Here is a 14,809-nt window from a genome sequence, read left to right on the forward strand (position 1 = left end):
AGTTCCTGCTTCTGTACCCACCTGCCTAGGATTTTCCACCCATTAAAATGAGCGTACCAAAAATCATGAGGATGCAAAGTGTAACACGTTTTTTTCCTTTCATAACTAGCACATCCATATCATAGTACACAGACATAAAATAGCACTTTCATTTATAAAAAAAAACTTTGGGTGTTGGGTTTACATTTTAGAAGCCTACTCAACAGGCACCTTTAACGGGATCAGTTGCCCATCACTTCTGTTGTGATGATATCACGGCCAAGCAGTGCAATACCATTTTTACATTGGATCTTTCAACCCAACTGTATTCCATCAACATGTTAAGTATTTCCCCAAAAAGGACACATTTTTGATTAAACAATTTTTAAGCACAGTGTAAATAATAAACATTTTAGATGACGCAAATACCTAACATAAAAAAGAACTGGATGCAATGTAAGTGTTACATTAAAAAGAAGAAAAAGACCCAGCTCAACAGACACTCAAAGGTGGGATATTGAACCAACAGTTAAGACTGGCCCAGCGGTGCTACCACGCGCATGCGCAGGTGTGATTCGCGGCCAGGCAAGGGGCAAAAGCACAGATAGCCGAAAACAGCGATAGGCCGGTTTGCCGTTTGATGGGCACTCGAATAGACCAATCGAATCACGGCAAACGGCCGGCCGGAAGGTGGGCGCCGGTGGGGTGTCCAATGGAAGGACGCTAGGAGGCGGGACTTCCTGTTGGCTCGGCGGGGGACCGAGGGGCAGGAGCGCATTGTTGTGCTATGACGTAAGGAGTCGGGAGAGAAGATGGCGGAGAGAGCGACCGCTAGCCGGGGGCAGTGAGCGGCGGGGCAGGGCAGGCCAGGCCGGGCCGGGGCAGGGCAGGCCGAGCCAGGGCCGCCTCCATCTCCATGGCGAGGACCACCAGCCAGATGGTAGGTAACGGCGTACTCAATCCCAGGGCCGGGCCCGGGCCGCCCGGCGCGGGGGAAGCCCTGGGCCTCACTCACTCCCTTCAGAGAAAAGCCGTGTGAGACGTGCCGCCCGTCTCCAGGGACGAAAATGTGGGGCCAAGTGCCACCTTCCCCGGGGTTCGGTTGTAATATGGGGCGGAGCGGCGATCAGTGCGGGTCGGGGGAAAATGAGGGCCCTCAGTCAGATCCTGCTGGGTTGGTCCGTGATGAGATTCTCCCTCCATCTCTATCTGCCGGTCTGTCTGCCCGCCTGCCGCTGTCTGCCCTTCTGTCTTTCTCTCTCTCTCTCTGCCTGCCCGTCTGTCTTTCTGTCTCTCTCTCTCTGCCTGCCCGTCTGTCTGTCTGTCTCTCTCTCTCTGCCTGCCCGTCTGTCTGTCTCTCTCTCTGCCTGCCCGTCTGTCTGTCTGTCTCTCTCTCTCTGCCTGCCCGTCTGTCTGTCTCTCTCTCTGCCTGCCCGTCTGTCTGTCTCTCTCTCTGCCTGCCCGTCTGCCTGTCTGTCTCTCTCTCTCTGCCTGCCTGCCCGTCTGTCTGTCTCTGTCTGTGTCTCTCTCTGCCAGCCTGCCCGTCTGTGTCTCTCTGCCAGCCTGCCCGTCTGTGTCTCTCTGCCAGCCTGCCCGTCTGTGTGTCTCTGCCAGCCTGCCCGTCTGTGTCTCTCTGCCAGCCTGCCCGTCTGTGTCTCTCTGCCAGCCTGCCCGTCTGTGTCTCTCTGCCAGCCTGCCCGTCTGTGTCTCTCTGCCAGCCTGCCCGTCTGTGTCTCTCTGCCAGCCTGCCCGTCTGTGTCTCTCTGCCAGCCTGCCCGTCTGTGTCTCTCTGCCAGCCTGCCCGTCTGTGTCTCTCTGCCAGCCTGCCCGTCTGTGTCTCTCTGCCAGCCTGCCCGTCTGTGTCTCTCTGCCAGCCTGCCCGTCTGTGTCTCTCTGCCAGCCTGCCCGTCTGTGTCTCTCTGCCAGTCTGTGTCTCTCTGCCAGTCTGTGTCTCTCTGCCAGTCTGTGTCTCTCTGCCAGTCTGTGTCTCTCTGCCAGCCTGCCCGTCTGTGTCTCTCTGCCAGCCTGCCCGTCTGTGTCTCTCTGCCAGCCTGCCCGCCTGTGTCTCTCTCTGCCAGCCTGCCCGCCTGTGTCTCTCTCTGCCAGCCTGCCCGTCTGTCTCTCTCTGCCAGCCTGCCCGTCTGTCTCTCTCTGCCAGCCTGCCCGTCTGTCTCTCTCTGCCAGCCTGCCCGTCTCTCTCTGCCAGCCTGCCCGTCTCTCTCTGCCAGCCTGCCCGTCTCTCTCTGCCAGCCTGCCCGTCTCTCTCTGCCAGCCTGCCCGTCTCTCTCTGCCAGCCTGCCCGTCTCTCTCTGCCAGCCTGCCCGTCTGTCTCTGCCAGCCTGCCCGTCTGTCTCTGCCAGCCTGCCCGTCTGTCTCTGCCAGCCTGCCCGTCTGTCTCTGCCAGCCTGCCCGTCTGTCTCTGCCAGCCTGCCCGTCTGTCTCTGCCAGCCTGCCCGTCTGTCTCTGCCAGCCTGCCCGTCTGTCTCTGCCAGCCTGCCCGTCTGTCTCTGCCAGCCTGCCCGTCTGTCTCTGCCAGCCTGCCCGTCTGTCTCTGCCAGCCTGCCCGTCTGTCTCTGCCAGCCTGCCCGCCTGTCTCTGCCAGCCTGCCCGCCTGTCTCTCTCTGCCAGCCTGCCCGCCTGTCTCTCTCTGCCAGCCTGCCCGTCTGTCTCTCTCTGCCAGCCCGCCCCTCTGTCTCCCCCTGCCAGCCCGCCCCTCTGTCTCCCCCTGCCAGCCCGCCCCTCTGTCTCCCCCTGCCAGCCCGCCCCTCTGTCTCCCGCTGCCAGCCCGCCCCTCTGTCTCCCCCTGCCAGCCCGCCCCTCTGTCTCCCCCTGCCAGCCCGCCCCTCTGTCTCCCCCTGCCAGCCCGCCCCTCTGTCTCCCCCTGCCAGCCCGCCCCTCTGTCTCCCCCTGCCAGCCCGCCCCTCTGTCTCCCCCTGCCAGCCCGCCCCTCTGTCTCCCCCTGCCAGCCCGCCCCTCTGTCTCCCCCTGCCAGCCCGCCCCTCTGTCTCCCCCTGCCAGCCCGCCCCTCTGTCTCCCCCTGCCAGCCCGCCCCTCTGTCTCCCCCTGCCAGCCCGCCCCTCTGTCTCCCCCTGCCAGCCCGCCCCTCTGTCTCCCCCTGCCAGCCCGCCCCTCTGTCTCCCCCTGCCAGCCCGCCCCTCTGTCTCCCCCTGCCAGCCCGCCCCTCTGTCTCCCCCTGCCAGCCCGCCCCTCTGTCTCCCCCTGCCAGCCCGCCCCTCTGTCTCCCCCTGCCAGCCCGCCCCTCTGTCTCCCCCTGCCAGCCCGCCCCTCTGTCTCCCCCTGCCAGCCCGCCCCTCTGTCTCCCCCTGCCAGCCCGCCCCTCTGTCTCCCCCTGCCAGCCCGCCCCTCTGTCTCCCCCTGCCAGCCCGCCCCTCTGTCTCCCCCTGCCAGCCCGCCCCTCTGTCTCCCCCTGCCAGCCCGCCCCTCTGTCTCCCCCTGCCAGCCCGCCCCTCTGTCTCCCCCTGCCAGCCCGCCCCTCTGTCTCCCCCTGCCAGCCCGCCCCTCTGTCTCCCCCTGCCAGCCCGCCCCTCTGTCTCCCCTGCCAGCCCGCCCCTCTGTCTCCCCCTGCCAGCCCGCCCCTCTGTCTCCCCCTGCCAGCCCGCCCCTCTGTCTCCCCCTGCCAGCCCGCCCCTCTGTCTCCCCCTGCCAGCCCGCCCCTCTGTCTCCCCCTGCCAGCCCGCCCCTCTGTCTCCCCCTGCCAGCCCGCCCCTCTGTCTCCCCCTGCCAGCCCGCCCCTCTGTCTCCCCTGCCAGCCCGCCCCTCTGTCTCCCCCTGCCAGCCCGCCCCTCTGTCTCCCCCTGCCAGCCCGCCCCTCTGTCTCCCCCTGCCAGCCCGCCCCTCTGTCTCCCCCTGCCAGCCCGCCCCTCTGTCTCCCCCTGCCAGCCCGCCCCTCTGTCTCCCCCTGCCAGCCCGCCCCTCTGTCTCCCCCTGCCAGCCCGCCCCTCTGTCTCCCCCTGCCAGCCCGCCCCTCTGTCTCCCCCTGCCAGCCCGCCCCTCTGTCTCCCCCTGCCAGCCCGCCCCTCTGTCTCCCCCTGCCAGCCCGCCCCTCTGTCTCCCCCTGCCAGCCCGCCCCTCTGTCTCCCCCTGCCAGCCCGCCCCTCTGTCTCCCCCTGCCAGCCCGCCCCTCTGTCTCCCCCTGCCAGCCCGCCCCTCTGTCTCCCCCTGCCAGCCCGCCCCTCTGTCTCCCCCTGCCAGCCCGCCCCTCTGTCTCCCCCTGCCAGCCCGCCCCTCTGTCTCCCCCTGCCAGCCCGCCCCTCTGTCTCCCCCTGCCAGCCCGCCCCTCTGTCTCCCCCTGCCAGCCCGCCCCTCTGTCTCCCCCTGCCAGCCCGCCCCTCTGTCTCCCCCTGCCAGCCCGCCCCTCTGTCTCCCCCTGCCAGCCCGCCCCTCTGTCTCCCCCTGCCAGCCCGCCCCTCTGTCTCCCCCTGCCAGCCCGCCCCTCTGTCTCCCCCTGCCAGCCCGCCCCTCTGTCTCCCCCTGCCAGCCCGCCCCTCTGTCTCCCCCTGCCAGCCCGCCCCTCTGTCTCCCCCTGCCAGCCCGCCCCTCTGTCTCCCCCTGCCAGCCCGCCCCTCTGTCTCCCCCTGCCAGCCCGCCCCTCTGTCTCCCCCTGCCAGCCCGCCCCTCTGTCTCCCCCTGCCAGCCCGCCCCTCTGTCTCCCCCTGCCAGCCCGCCCCTCTGTCTCCCCCTGCCAGCCCGCCCCTCTGTCTCCCCCTGCCAGCCCGCCCCTCTGTCTCCCCCTGCCAGCCCGCCCCTCTGTCTCCCCCTGCCAGCCCGCCCCTCTGTCTCCCCCTGCCAGCCCGCCCCTCTGTCTCCCCCTGCCAGCCCGCCCCTCTGTCTCCCCCTGCCAGCCCGCCCCTCTGTCTCCCCCTGCCAGCCCGCCCCTCTGTCTCCCCCTGCCAGCCCGCCCCTCTGTCTCCCCCTGCCAGCCCGCCCCTCTGTCTCCCCCTGCCAGCCCGCCCCTCTGTCTCCCCCTGCCAGCCCGCCCCTCTGTCTCCCCCTGCCAGCCCGCCCCTCTGTCTCCCCCTGCCAGCCCGCCCCTCTGTCTCCCCCTGCCAGCCCGCCCCTCTGTCTCCCCCTGCCAGCCCGCCCCTCTGTCTCCCCCTGCCAGCCCGCCCCTCTGTCTCCCCCTGCCAGCCCGCCCCTCTGTCTCCCCCTGCCAGCCCGCCCCTCTGTCTCCCCCTGCCAGCCCGCCCCTCTGTCTCCCCCTGCCAGCCCGCCCCTCTGTCTCCCCCTGCCAGCCCGCCCCTCTGTCTCCCCCTGCCAGCCCGACCCTCTGTCTCCCCCTGCCAGCCCGACCCTCTGTCTCCCCCTGCCAGCCCGACCCTCTGTCTCCCCCTGCCAGCCCGACCCTCTGTCTCCCCCTGCCAGCCCGACCCTCTGTCTCCCCCTGCCAGCCCGACCCTCTGTCTCCCCCTGCCAGCCCGACCCTCTGTCTCCCCCTGCCAGCCCGACCCTCTGTCTCCCCCTGCCAGCCCGCCCCTCTGTCTCCCCCTGCCAGCCCGCCCCTCTGTCTCCCCCTGCCAGCCCGCCCCTCTGTCTCCCCCTGCCAGCCCGCCCCTCTGTCTCCCCCTGCCAGCCCGCCCCTCTGTCTCCCCCTGCCAGCCCGCCCCTCTGTCTCCCCCTGCCAGCCCGCCCCTCTGTCTCCCCCTGCCAGCCCGCCCCTCTGTCTCCCCCTGCCAGCCCGCCCCTCTGTCTCCCCCTGCCAGCCCGCCCCTCTGTCTCCCCCTGCCAGCCCGCCCCTCTGTCTCCCCCTGCCAGCCCGCCCCTCTGTCTCCCCCTGCCAGCCCGCCCCTCTGTCTCCCCCTGCCAGCCCGACCCTCTGTCTCCCCCTGCCAGCCCGACCCTCTGTCTCCCCCTGCCAGCCCGACCCTCTGTCTCCCCCTGCCAGCCCGACCCTCTGTCTCCCCCTGCCAGCCCGACCCTCTGTCTCCCCCTGCCAGCCCGACCCTCTGTCTCCCCCTGCCAGCCCGACCCTCTGTCTCCCCCTGCCAGCCCGACCCTCTGTCTCCCCCTGCCAGCCCGACCCTCTGTCTCCCCCTGCCAGCCCGACCCTCTGTCTCCCCCTGCCAGCCCGACCCTCTGTCTCCCCCTGCCAGCCCGACCCTCTGTCTCCCCCTGCCAGCCCGACCCTCTGTCTCCCCCTGCCAGCCCGACCCTCTGTCTCCCCCTGCCAGCCCGACCCTCTGTCTCCCCCTGCCAGCCCGACCCTCTGTCTCCCCCTGCCAGCCCGACCCTCTGTCTCCCCCTGCCAGCCCGACCCTCTGTCTCCCCCTGCCAGCCCGACCCTCTGTCTCCCCCTGCCAGCCCGACCCTCTGTCTCCCCCTGCCAGCCCGACCCTCTGTCTCCCCCTGCCAGCCCGACCCTCTGTCTCCCCCTGCCAGCCCGACCCTCTGTCTCCCCCTGCCAGCCCGACCCTCTGTCTCCCCCTGCCAGCCCGACCCTCTGTCTCCCCCTGCCAGCCCGACCCTCTGTCTCCCCCTGCCAGCCCGACCCTCTGTCTCCCCCTGCCAGCCCGACCCTCTGTCTCCCCCTGCCAGCCCGACCCTCTGTCTCCCCCTGCCAGCCCGACCCTCTGTCTCCCCCTGCCAGCCCGACCCTCTGTCTCCCCCTGCCAGCCCGACCCTCTGTCTCCCCCTGCCAGCCCGACCCTCTGTCTCCCCCTGCCAGCCCGACCCTCTGTCTCCCCCTGCCAGCCCGACCCTCTGTCTCCCCCTGCCAGCCCGACCCTCTGTCTCCCCCTGCCAGCCCGACCCTCTGTCTCCCCCTGCCAGCCCGACCCTCTGTCTCCCCCTGCCAGCCCGACCCTCTGTCTCCCCCTGCCAGCCCGACCCTCTGTCTCCCCCTGCCAGCCCGACCCTCTGTCTCCCCCTGCCAGCCCGACCCTCTGTCTCCCCCTGCCAGCCCGACCCTCTGTCTCCCCCTGCCAGCCCGACCGTCTGTGTCTCTCTGCCCGTCTGTGTCTCTCTGCCCGTCTGTGTCTCTCTGCCCGTCTGTGTCTCTCTGCCAGCCCGCCCGCCTGTGTCTCTCTGCCAGCCCGCCCGCCTGTGTCTCTCTGCCAGCCCGCCCGCCTGTGTCTCTCTGCCAGCCCGCCCGTCTGTCTCTCTCTGCCAGCCTGCCCGTCTGTCTCTCTCTGCCAGCCTGCCCGTCTGTCTCTCTCTGCCAGCCTGCCCGTCTGTCTCTGCCAGCCTGCCCGTCTGTCTCTGCCAGCCTGCCCGTCTGTCTCTGCCAGCCTGCCCGTCTGTCTCTGCCAGCCTGCCCGTCTGTCTCTGCCAGCCTGCCCGTCTGTCTCTGCCAGCCTGCCCGTCTGTCTCTGCCAGCCTGCCCGTCTGTCTCTGCCAGCCTGCCCGTCTGTCTCTGCCAGCCTGCCCGTCTGTCTCTGCCAGCCTGCCCGTCTGTCTCTGCCAGCCTGCCCGTCTGTCTCTGCCAGCCTGCCCGTCTGTCTCTGCCAGCCTGCCCGTCTGTCTCTGCCAGCCCGCCCGTCTGTCTCTGCCAGCCCGCCCGTCTGTGTCCCTCTGCCAGCCCGCCCGTCTGTCTCCCCCTGCCAGCCCGCCCGTCTGTCTCCCCCTGCCAGCCCGCCCCTCTGTCTCCCCCTGCCAGCCCGCCCCTCTGCCTCCCCCTGCCAGCCCGCCCCTCTGCCTCCCCCTGCCAGCCCGCCCCTCTGCCTCCCCCTGCCAGCCCGCCCCTCTGCCTCCCCCTGCCAGCCCGCCCCTCTGCCTCCCCCTGCCAGCCCGCCCCTCTGCCTCCCCCTGCCAGCCCGCCCCTCTGCCTCCCCCTGCCAGCCCGCCCCTCTGCCTCCCCCTGCCAGCCCGCCCCTCTGCCTCCCCCTGCCAGCCCGCCCCTCTGCCTCCCCCTGCCAGCCCGCCCCTCTGCCTCCCCCTGCCAGCCCGCCCCTCTGCCTCCCCCTGCCAGCCCGCCCCTCTGCCTCCCCCTGCCAGCCCGCCCCTCTGCCTCCCCCTGCCAGCCCGCCCCTCTGCCTCCCCCTGCCAGCCCGCCCCTCTGCCTCCCCCTGCCAGCCCGCCCCTCTGCCTCCCCCTGCCAGCCCGCCCCTCTGCCTCCCCCTGCCAGCCCGCCCCTCTGCCTCCCCCTGCCAGCCCGCCCCTCTGCCTCCCCCTGCCAGCCCGCCCCTCTGCCTCCCCCTGCCAGCCCGCCCCTCTGCCTCCCCCTGCCAGCCCGCCCCTCTGCCTCCCCCTGCCAGCCCGCCCCTCTGCCTCCCCCTGCCAGCCCGCCCCTCTGCCTCCCCCTGCCAGCCCGCCCCTCTGCCTCCCCCTGCCAGCCCGCCCCCCTGCCTCCCCCTGCCAGCCCGCCCCCCTGCCTCCCCCTGCCAGCCCGCCCCCCTGCCAGCCCGCCCCCCTGCCCGCCCCCCTGCCAGCCCGCCCCCCTGCCAGCCCGCCCCCCTGCCAGCCCGCCCCCCTGCCAGCCCGCCCCCCTGCCCGCCCCCCTGCCCGCCCCCCTGCCAGCCCGCCCCCCTGCCAGCCCGCCCCCCTGCCCGCCCCCCTGCCAGCCCGCCCCCCTGCCAGCCCGCCCCCCTGCCAGCCCGCCCCCCTGCCAGCCCGCCCCCCTGCCAGCCCGCCCCCCTGCCAGCCCGCCCCCCTGCCAGCCCGCCCCCCTGCCAGCCCGCCCCCCTGCCAGCCCGCCCCCCTGCCAGCCCGCCCCCCTGCCAGCCCGCCCCCCTGCCAGCCCGCCTCCCTCTCTCCCCCCCCCCCCCCCCCCCCTCCCTCTCTCCCCCCCACCTCCCTCTCTCCCCCCCCCCCAACGTGCGTGCGTCTGTCCGTCCGTGTGTGTGTGCGCGCGTGCCGTTCTCTCGCGCGCACTCTGTCTGGCTGACTCACGCTGTCTTTCCTCCCCCCGAGCACAGCTCTTACAGGCAGCACTATATATGCATCCTGTGGATTAAAGGCTTCTTTACAGAATATCCCTCTGCAAATTGGAGGCAGGGTCAGTGTGACCTCCATGTCGAAGTAAATAATTTGATGTTTGTTGCTGGGGTGGGGTGGCGGGGGGAGGTGAATTTTAACTGAAGAACATAAATGGAGTCAAATGTTGCTTTGAATACATTTTAACAAAATCTGTTCTTGTTTGTAAAAAGTACTATTTACTGGATTGCGCTAAACCACTGAGGTTTGCTTGCTGGGGCTGATGTTTTTGCAGTGCTCTGTGTTGTAGCAGGCATGTGCACCAGTGACATTTAGTTCTTTTTTTCGTGCACATCCCTTTGGGTAGGACTGTATTGCAAAGTTGTTTCAAGAGATTTTGTTCTCATATGTCCTTTCCCAAAATTCAAATGTACTGTTCAAAATTTATTATAAGGTCTTTGTTTTTATCAATGTTCAGGATGTGGGTTAAAAGTTCTGGGATTAAAGTATGGAATGGAGATGGTTGTGTCTTGCGCTGTTAGTCAGTGATAAATCACCAGTTAACAGTGGCTAAGGAGATGCTTCATGGACTCACCGCTATTTCTCTCCAGACTTTGTGTTTTCGTGGTTTGAACTAAAACTGGGATCTTGCATTCAATAATCTAGTGTCCTGCACTTTACCATTTTAAAAAAATAGATGCCCCAAGAATGGGTACATTGGTGAGTCGCAAACTGACTTGAATCTGTAGCAGTGACTTCATTTTCAACTGGTCCAGTAATGAAGTTGCAATTTCTTTTCCCCGAAGTTGGTCAAAGCACAGCCCTTTTTTGTTTCAAAATCTTGTTTCCTGCCATAATTTATTTTCGGTAGGAATCAATTGATTGGATTTTACTTACCAGCTTCTGTTCTGAAATCTGGAAATTGAATTCAAGTTTAGTTGTAGTGGTCAACAGCAATTCAAAGAAGGTGTATTTTGTATTGCAGGATGTGAAACTGATCTGTTTGTACACTTGCAAAAAGGATTGTAGTCCTGAGACTGCTTCCTGTAGATAAACTGGTGAACATCTTTTTTAAAAATAAGTGATAAACAGTTGTCATAAGCTCATTAGGTAGTCCACTGCGTGATGTGGTACTGAGCCATACAGACCAGCAAAGATCCCCAATTCAATCTCTGGACTGTACTGAATTAGTTGGAGTGCTAGTTGGTGTACTGCGATTGTTCTGAAATCTTCTGGACTAATGAGAGGAAAAATCAAAGCGGGTTCCTGCTCCATATCACTAATCAGTGATTTCTGTGTGTGTGAGAGATGTCAAGTGAGGACTGGAATCGGTTGGGTTGTGATGTCTCCATGCTCGAATATCCTGCTGACAATCGTTGTCTAGGCTCGTGTATAAAGAATGGCTATTTGGTGAGGTACAGGAGGATGCCAATGCCTATGGACTCATGCCACAACATGAAGTAGTATCTTGAGAGAAGTGAAAATCGAAGGGAAGGAAAAGGTGCCTGTAGGAGAATCTCGGTTTGGGGTTAGGGATCAGATATCTTTCGTTTTTTGGCTGACAAGGCTCATTGCACTGCTCCTGGTGAGCTAAACGGAGGCAGGCTAGTGCTTAGAGTTTAATTTTAAATAGGCAATGACTTCAGTAACAGGAATATTGTTCCATTCGGTTACACGGGATGAATTAGCACATTGGAGGTTTTTGACTACGTAATAAGACAGGTGCCACAGTAAGTAAATTGTACTCATGTCCTGGTCAGGGGTAGAAATGGGACCCCATTCAGTTCATTGATCAAAACCGGTTCTTTTGCTTGGGTGAGGGTCCAAAAGTCAATCGCACAAATTTTACCAGAAAAATCCATTCTTAGGATTTTATTTTTTACAAATCCTAGTGGAGGTTGGAGTTGAATAATTGATGTGCAAACGGTAGACAAACCTGAATATTTTAGCTTGTTGCAATTTCCCCAACCCCAACAAAGTCTCCTTTCACAAAGTTCCTAAAGGTTCCTAGTGTGATTGGATTTTTCTGGAGGGAGGGAGAGTGGGAGCTGATCACATGCTTTCTCCTCCCAGGTGTTAAGAAGTGGCTGTGTTGTGGTAGAGCCATAATTATCTCTACTGACAGGAAAGGGGAGAACTACCCAAAATAGCAGTGAAAGGATGTTTAAAATTGTCAAAACAACCCAGGTTCCATAGCATGGGCGAGGCATAGTGTTGTTACTAGAATATTTGTTTATGAATATGAGCCTGAGCACACTGTAAGGCACAGTTGGACATCAGGAAACAATTGGGGAAAGAGAAAAACAAAATTCCCCTTGGGGTGGAAAAACATGCAAATTTTGTTTTTTAAAAAGCTCCAGTTTCTAAATTTTGCATTAAAAATACATGCTCTATGCTCAAGAATGCCACAGTCTCACTTTTATTTAGCCTCCTCTGCCAGTGTGCGTACAACCAAGATTAGAGTTCACAAGATGAACTGAAACGTTTGTGGTTCAGATTTAATACTAGAATGTTGACTAAGATATGTTAAAGTATCTAAATTCGTAATTTTATGACTTATGAAACCCCTCAAACAAGCCGTGAGTAATGTAGTTCATGACCCCTCTACGTTGTGGGGGGGATGATGGCAGGGCCATGTGTGATACCCCTCCCTAGTCGCCCTGAACAACTGGCATTGAGAGTCAACCATGTATTGTAGATTCCTTTCCTGAAGGGCATTAGTGCACCAGTTGGGTTTCTATAAGGGGGTGGGACTAATTGGTAGCCCTTCAGAGAGCTGGCACTTCCATGATGGGCCGAATGGCAGCCTCTTGTGCTGTATTAGTCTATGGTTCCATAATTTACCAGAATCCGGCAGCTTTCAAGGTAATTTTTCTGCTGTCAGACTACAAATTAACAGATTTCACGAGAACGCTTTGATGGTGAATGTTCGGAAACTGTTCATCCACTGTGATGGGTGTCCTAGTTGTGTCCTCACTGCAGTGCCCATACACACTGAATTTCCAGTGTAGTTACTGACTAATGGTCAGGAACAGGAATCTCGGTAGATTTTCCCCCTCTGCCATGTCATGCTGCCGTCTAACTTGGTACAGACTGAGAATCAAGCCTGGGAACTTCCTAAGCTGTTTTGCACAACCACTCGCTGAATAAAATCACTGTGCCATCAGGGGGTTGATAATTTCTTAGCCTTACAAAATTCTTGTATTTAGACAGTTAGAGTTGGGCTATTCAACCATGTAGGCCATCACAGCCAACCCTGATCTTTAATCTCTTAGTACGCACTTCCCAGCAGAGGTTACACACTACTCATCTGCAGTGGCACCCGGGCTGTGACTCTACCCTTCATTTAGCTGAGAGGGATTGAAACTGATTGTAATGTTGTAGGTGTGCATAAATCTGATGCAGTATTTTGAGTGTATATGCGTATTTGTGCTATTTTAATTTTACAAACTATTGCCAAATTCTCCATTTGGCTCTTGGCCGGTTGCAGTAATAATGTCGACTTGTTTGTAGTGCGGTGGTATTGGAAAAACTCGTGCTAATTTGCTTACCTGTAAATTGATCCTATCAAATGCAGCAACTGTTAATACTCAAGTATCCCCTTCTGGGAGGAGAGTTCCTGCCAGGTGACAAAGCCTGGTACTACACCTGTTTACTTTTTTCTTTCAGCCCTTGGGTACTTGTAGCATTGAAGCCAAGCTTAGTTTAATTTAAGGAAAAAAGCATAGGGACCTGCTGCTTATTTATCACTGAGTCCCCAAATAGTATGTCAGTAATTTGCTGAAATGTTCTAGCCTTTCATTTGTGGGTCTCTGATCACTGGAGTACGATATGAGCGGTGTTTTAAATAACACTTTCTTCTAAAGGAAAGATTTTTATCACTCATGGGTTGATAGCTATGCGGCTATGTTCTGTGTTCCTACAGCCGTCAGTTAGTGACACTGATGATTTTCTTCTTGAAAAACAAATTTTAAACCTGTCAAACATAGCGAATGTGATCATTGTTTGGCTGATATGAATGAACCTTTATTTACATAAGTGGGACTAAACATAATTCATTTGGGAGTCTGAAATAAAAACAGAAGATGGGAAACACCAGGTCCTTCAGCTCCTGGAATAAAATGGGTCAATGCTTCAGGTTGGTACCATTGATCAGAACTGTTAATCTGTCCTTTCAGATGTTGACAGAACTGTGTATTTCCAGCATTTTGTGTTTTTATTTTGGATTTCCAACATTTTTTATCATTAGGGAACCATCCAGTCAGCCTCAGTGGAAGAAAGACTGGTGTCACAGAAAAATATAGATTATCCTCTGTTAACACATTGCTTACCGTCTGTCATGTACTGGGTACTCGTTCTTGAACCTCCGGTAATGAGATCATTTAGTCCTCATGTTTTGCATCATTGGGAGTCATGGATATGAAAAGCATGCAACTGAAATCAAAGTACCAAGTACAACATGTATTCAGCTTCAAGCAGGTGCCTAGAAAAAAGCAAGATACTGTGGATGCTGGAAATCTGAAATAAAAACCGAAAATTCTCGAAACACTCAGCTGATCGGGCAGCGTCTGTGGAGAGGAAGGGAGGGTTAACGTTTCAGGTCCATGATCTTTCCCCAGAACTTGGGGTAATGTTTCTAGCTCCACAGTTGCTGTCTGACCTGCTGAGTGTTTCCTGCATTTGCTGTTTTAACGTCCAATTTGTGTTTCTGTGACGTACTGAAAATCAACAGGATTATCCGCACTGTGATTAAGTGGAAGTTGCTTAATGCCAGTAATGAAGGTCCCAGGTTCAATCCCTGGTTTGTGCTGAGTTAGCTGATCCCAGCCAGGGTGCTGCTGGTTTGCATGTTGCCACAGGTTTCCTAAGTACCCCCGTGTTGAGATGAGGGTGGGGAAAATCATTGTTCCAACTCCTGACTGTTAAATAGCACTTGCTGGGAATGTATGCATGTGAACATTTGGTGAGGACTGACCGTACTGGGCATGAGTGGGACATTCCCCCCCCCCCCCCCCCCCCCCCCTCCACCAATTGAATAGCTGGTTCACACTTTCTGTTAAGGTCGCCAATTAATGACACTTGAGTGAGTTATCAGAGGGTACCCAATGCCTGTGGAAATGTACCTCGGAAGAAAGTTTCGAGGTGGGGGCGGAGCCCGACCGTGTAGAAAGGAGGGGAAAGATTACAGTTTATACTGCAAACTTCCCTCGAAAGTGGGGTGACTAGTGCCAGAACGTGGGCAGGCCTTACCCCCATAACTAAATTTTATCTCAACAGGGCAACATGTGTAACAGAAATTCCATATGCAAACAAGACTATGTATTGATTACAAGAGGAATAAACTTAATAGACAGCTGTAATCATTATCCGTTGCTGAATTGTGAGTTCTTTATAAGGGGATCCCTCATCTTCCATAAGCCTTTACATTTAGGAGGGAATCTGTAGTGGAGCTAGCGAATGAGGATAGAGGAGGAGTGAGAAAGCTGCTGAAATATGGCGACCTGGTTGAGGGATGGAAGTGCGAGGTGCATGCGGTGGAGGTGTCGTGGGGATTGGTGGGAGTATGGATGGGGAGATTCTTAGGAAGACCAGCATGAGGAGAACAAAGGTTGGTGGTGTGATGGAAAGAACTGAATGCAGTGGGGTGGTTGTCGGGGTGGGTTGATAACGGGCGAGTGAGAAAGGATTCAGGGTAAGAACAGCTGTGCAGGGATTGGTGGGAACTGGGCTGATGCCTTCCAGCACCTACTGGTCTGCATGGATGGGGAAGCATTAGGGCTTGCTGTTAGTGTGATACCAGCATATCATGGTGGGACATACAGTTTAACTGGTCTCTGTGGCTTTGTGCAAGTTATTTGATTCAGGATCACGCTGTGTCTGAATATGGCCATTTTCTCTTCTGCCTTTAGCTTCGCAAGAGAGAGTCAGGGGGAGCTGGACAGGGACTGAGCAGATAGAGGGG

At 59.7% G+C, this 14,809-nt stretch overlaps 1 protein-coding gene across 1 annotated transcript in view; it reads left to right on the top strand.

Annotated features, from left to right (window-relative positions):
- The first annotated feature begins 737 nt into the window (after positions 1 to 737).
- The window catches only part of LOC137340879 (3-phosphoinositide-dependent protein kinase 1-like), an 84,125-nt gene continuing 70,053 nt past the window's right edge, over positions 738 to 14,809 (top strand). The window contains exon 1 of the mRNA XM_068003684.1: positions 738 to 919. Within this exon, the coding sequence (XP_067859785.1) occupies positions 896 to 919 (24 nt within the window). The 5' untranslated portion in view covers positions 738 to 895. The remainder of the gene's footprint in view (positions 920 to 14,809) is intronic.

Source organism: Heptranchias perlo, chromosome 22 (assembly GCF_035084215.1).
Source record: "Heptranchias perlo isolate sHepPer1 chromosome 22, sHepPer1.hap1, whole genome shotgun sequence".
In the NCBI taxonomy this organism is placed as follows: domain Eukaryota; kingdom Metazoa; phylum Chordata; class Chondrichthyes; order Hexanchiformes; family Hexanchidae; genus Heptranchias; species Heptranchias perlo.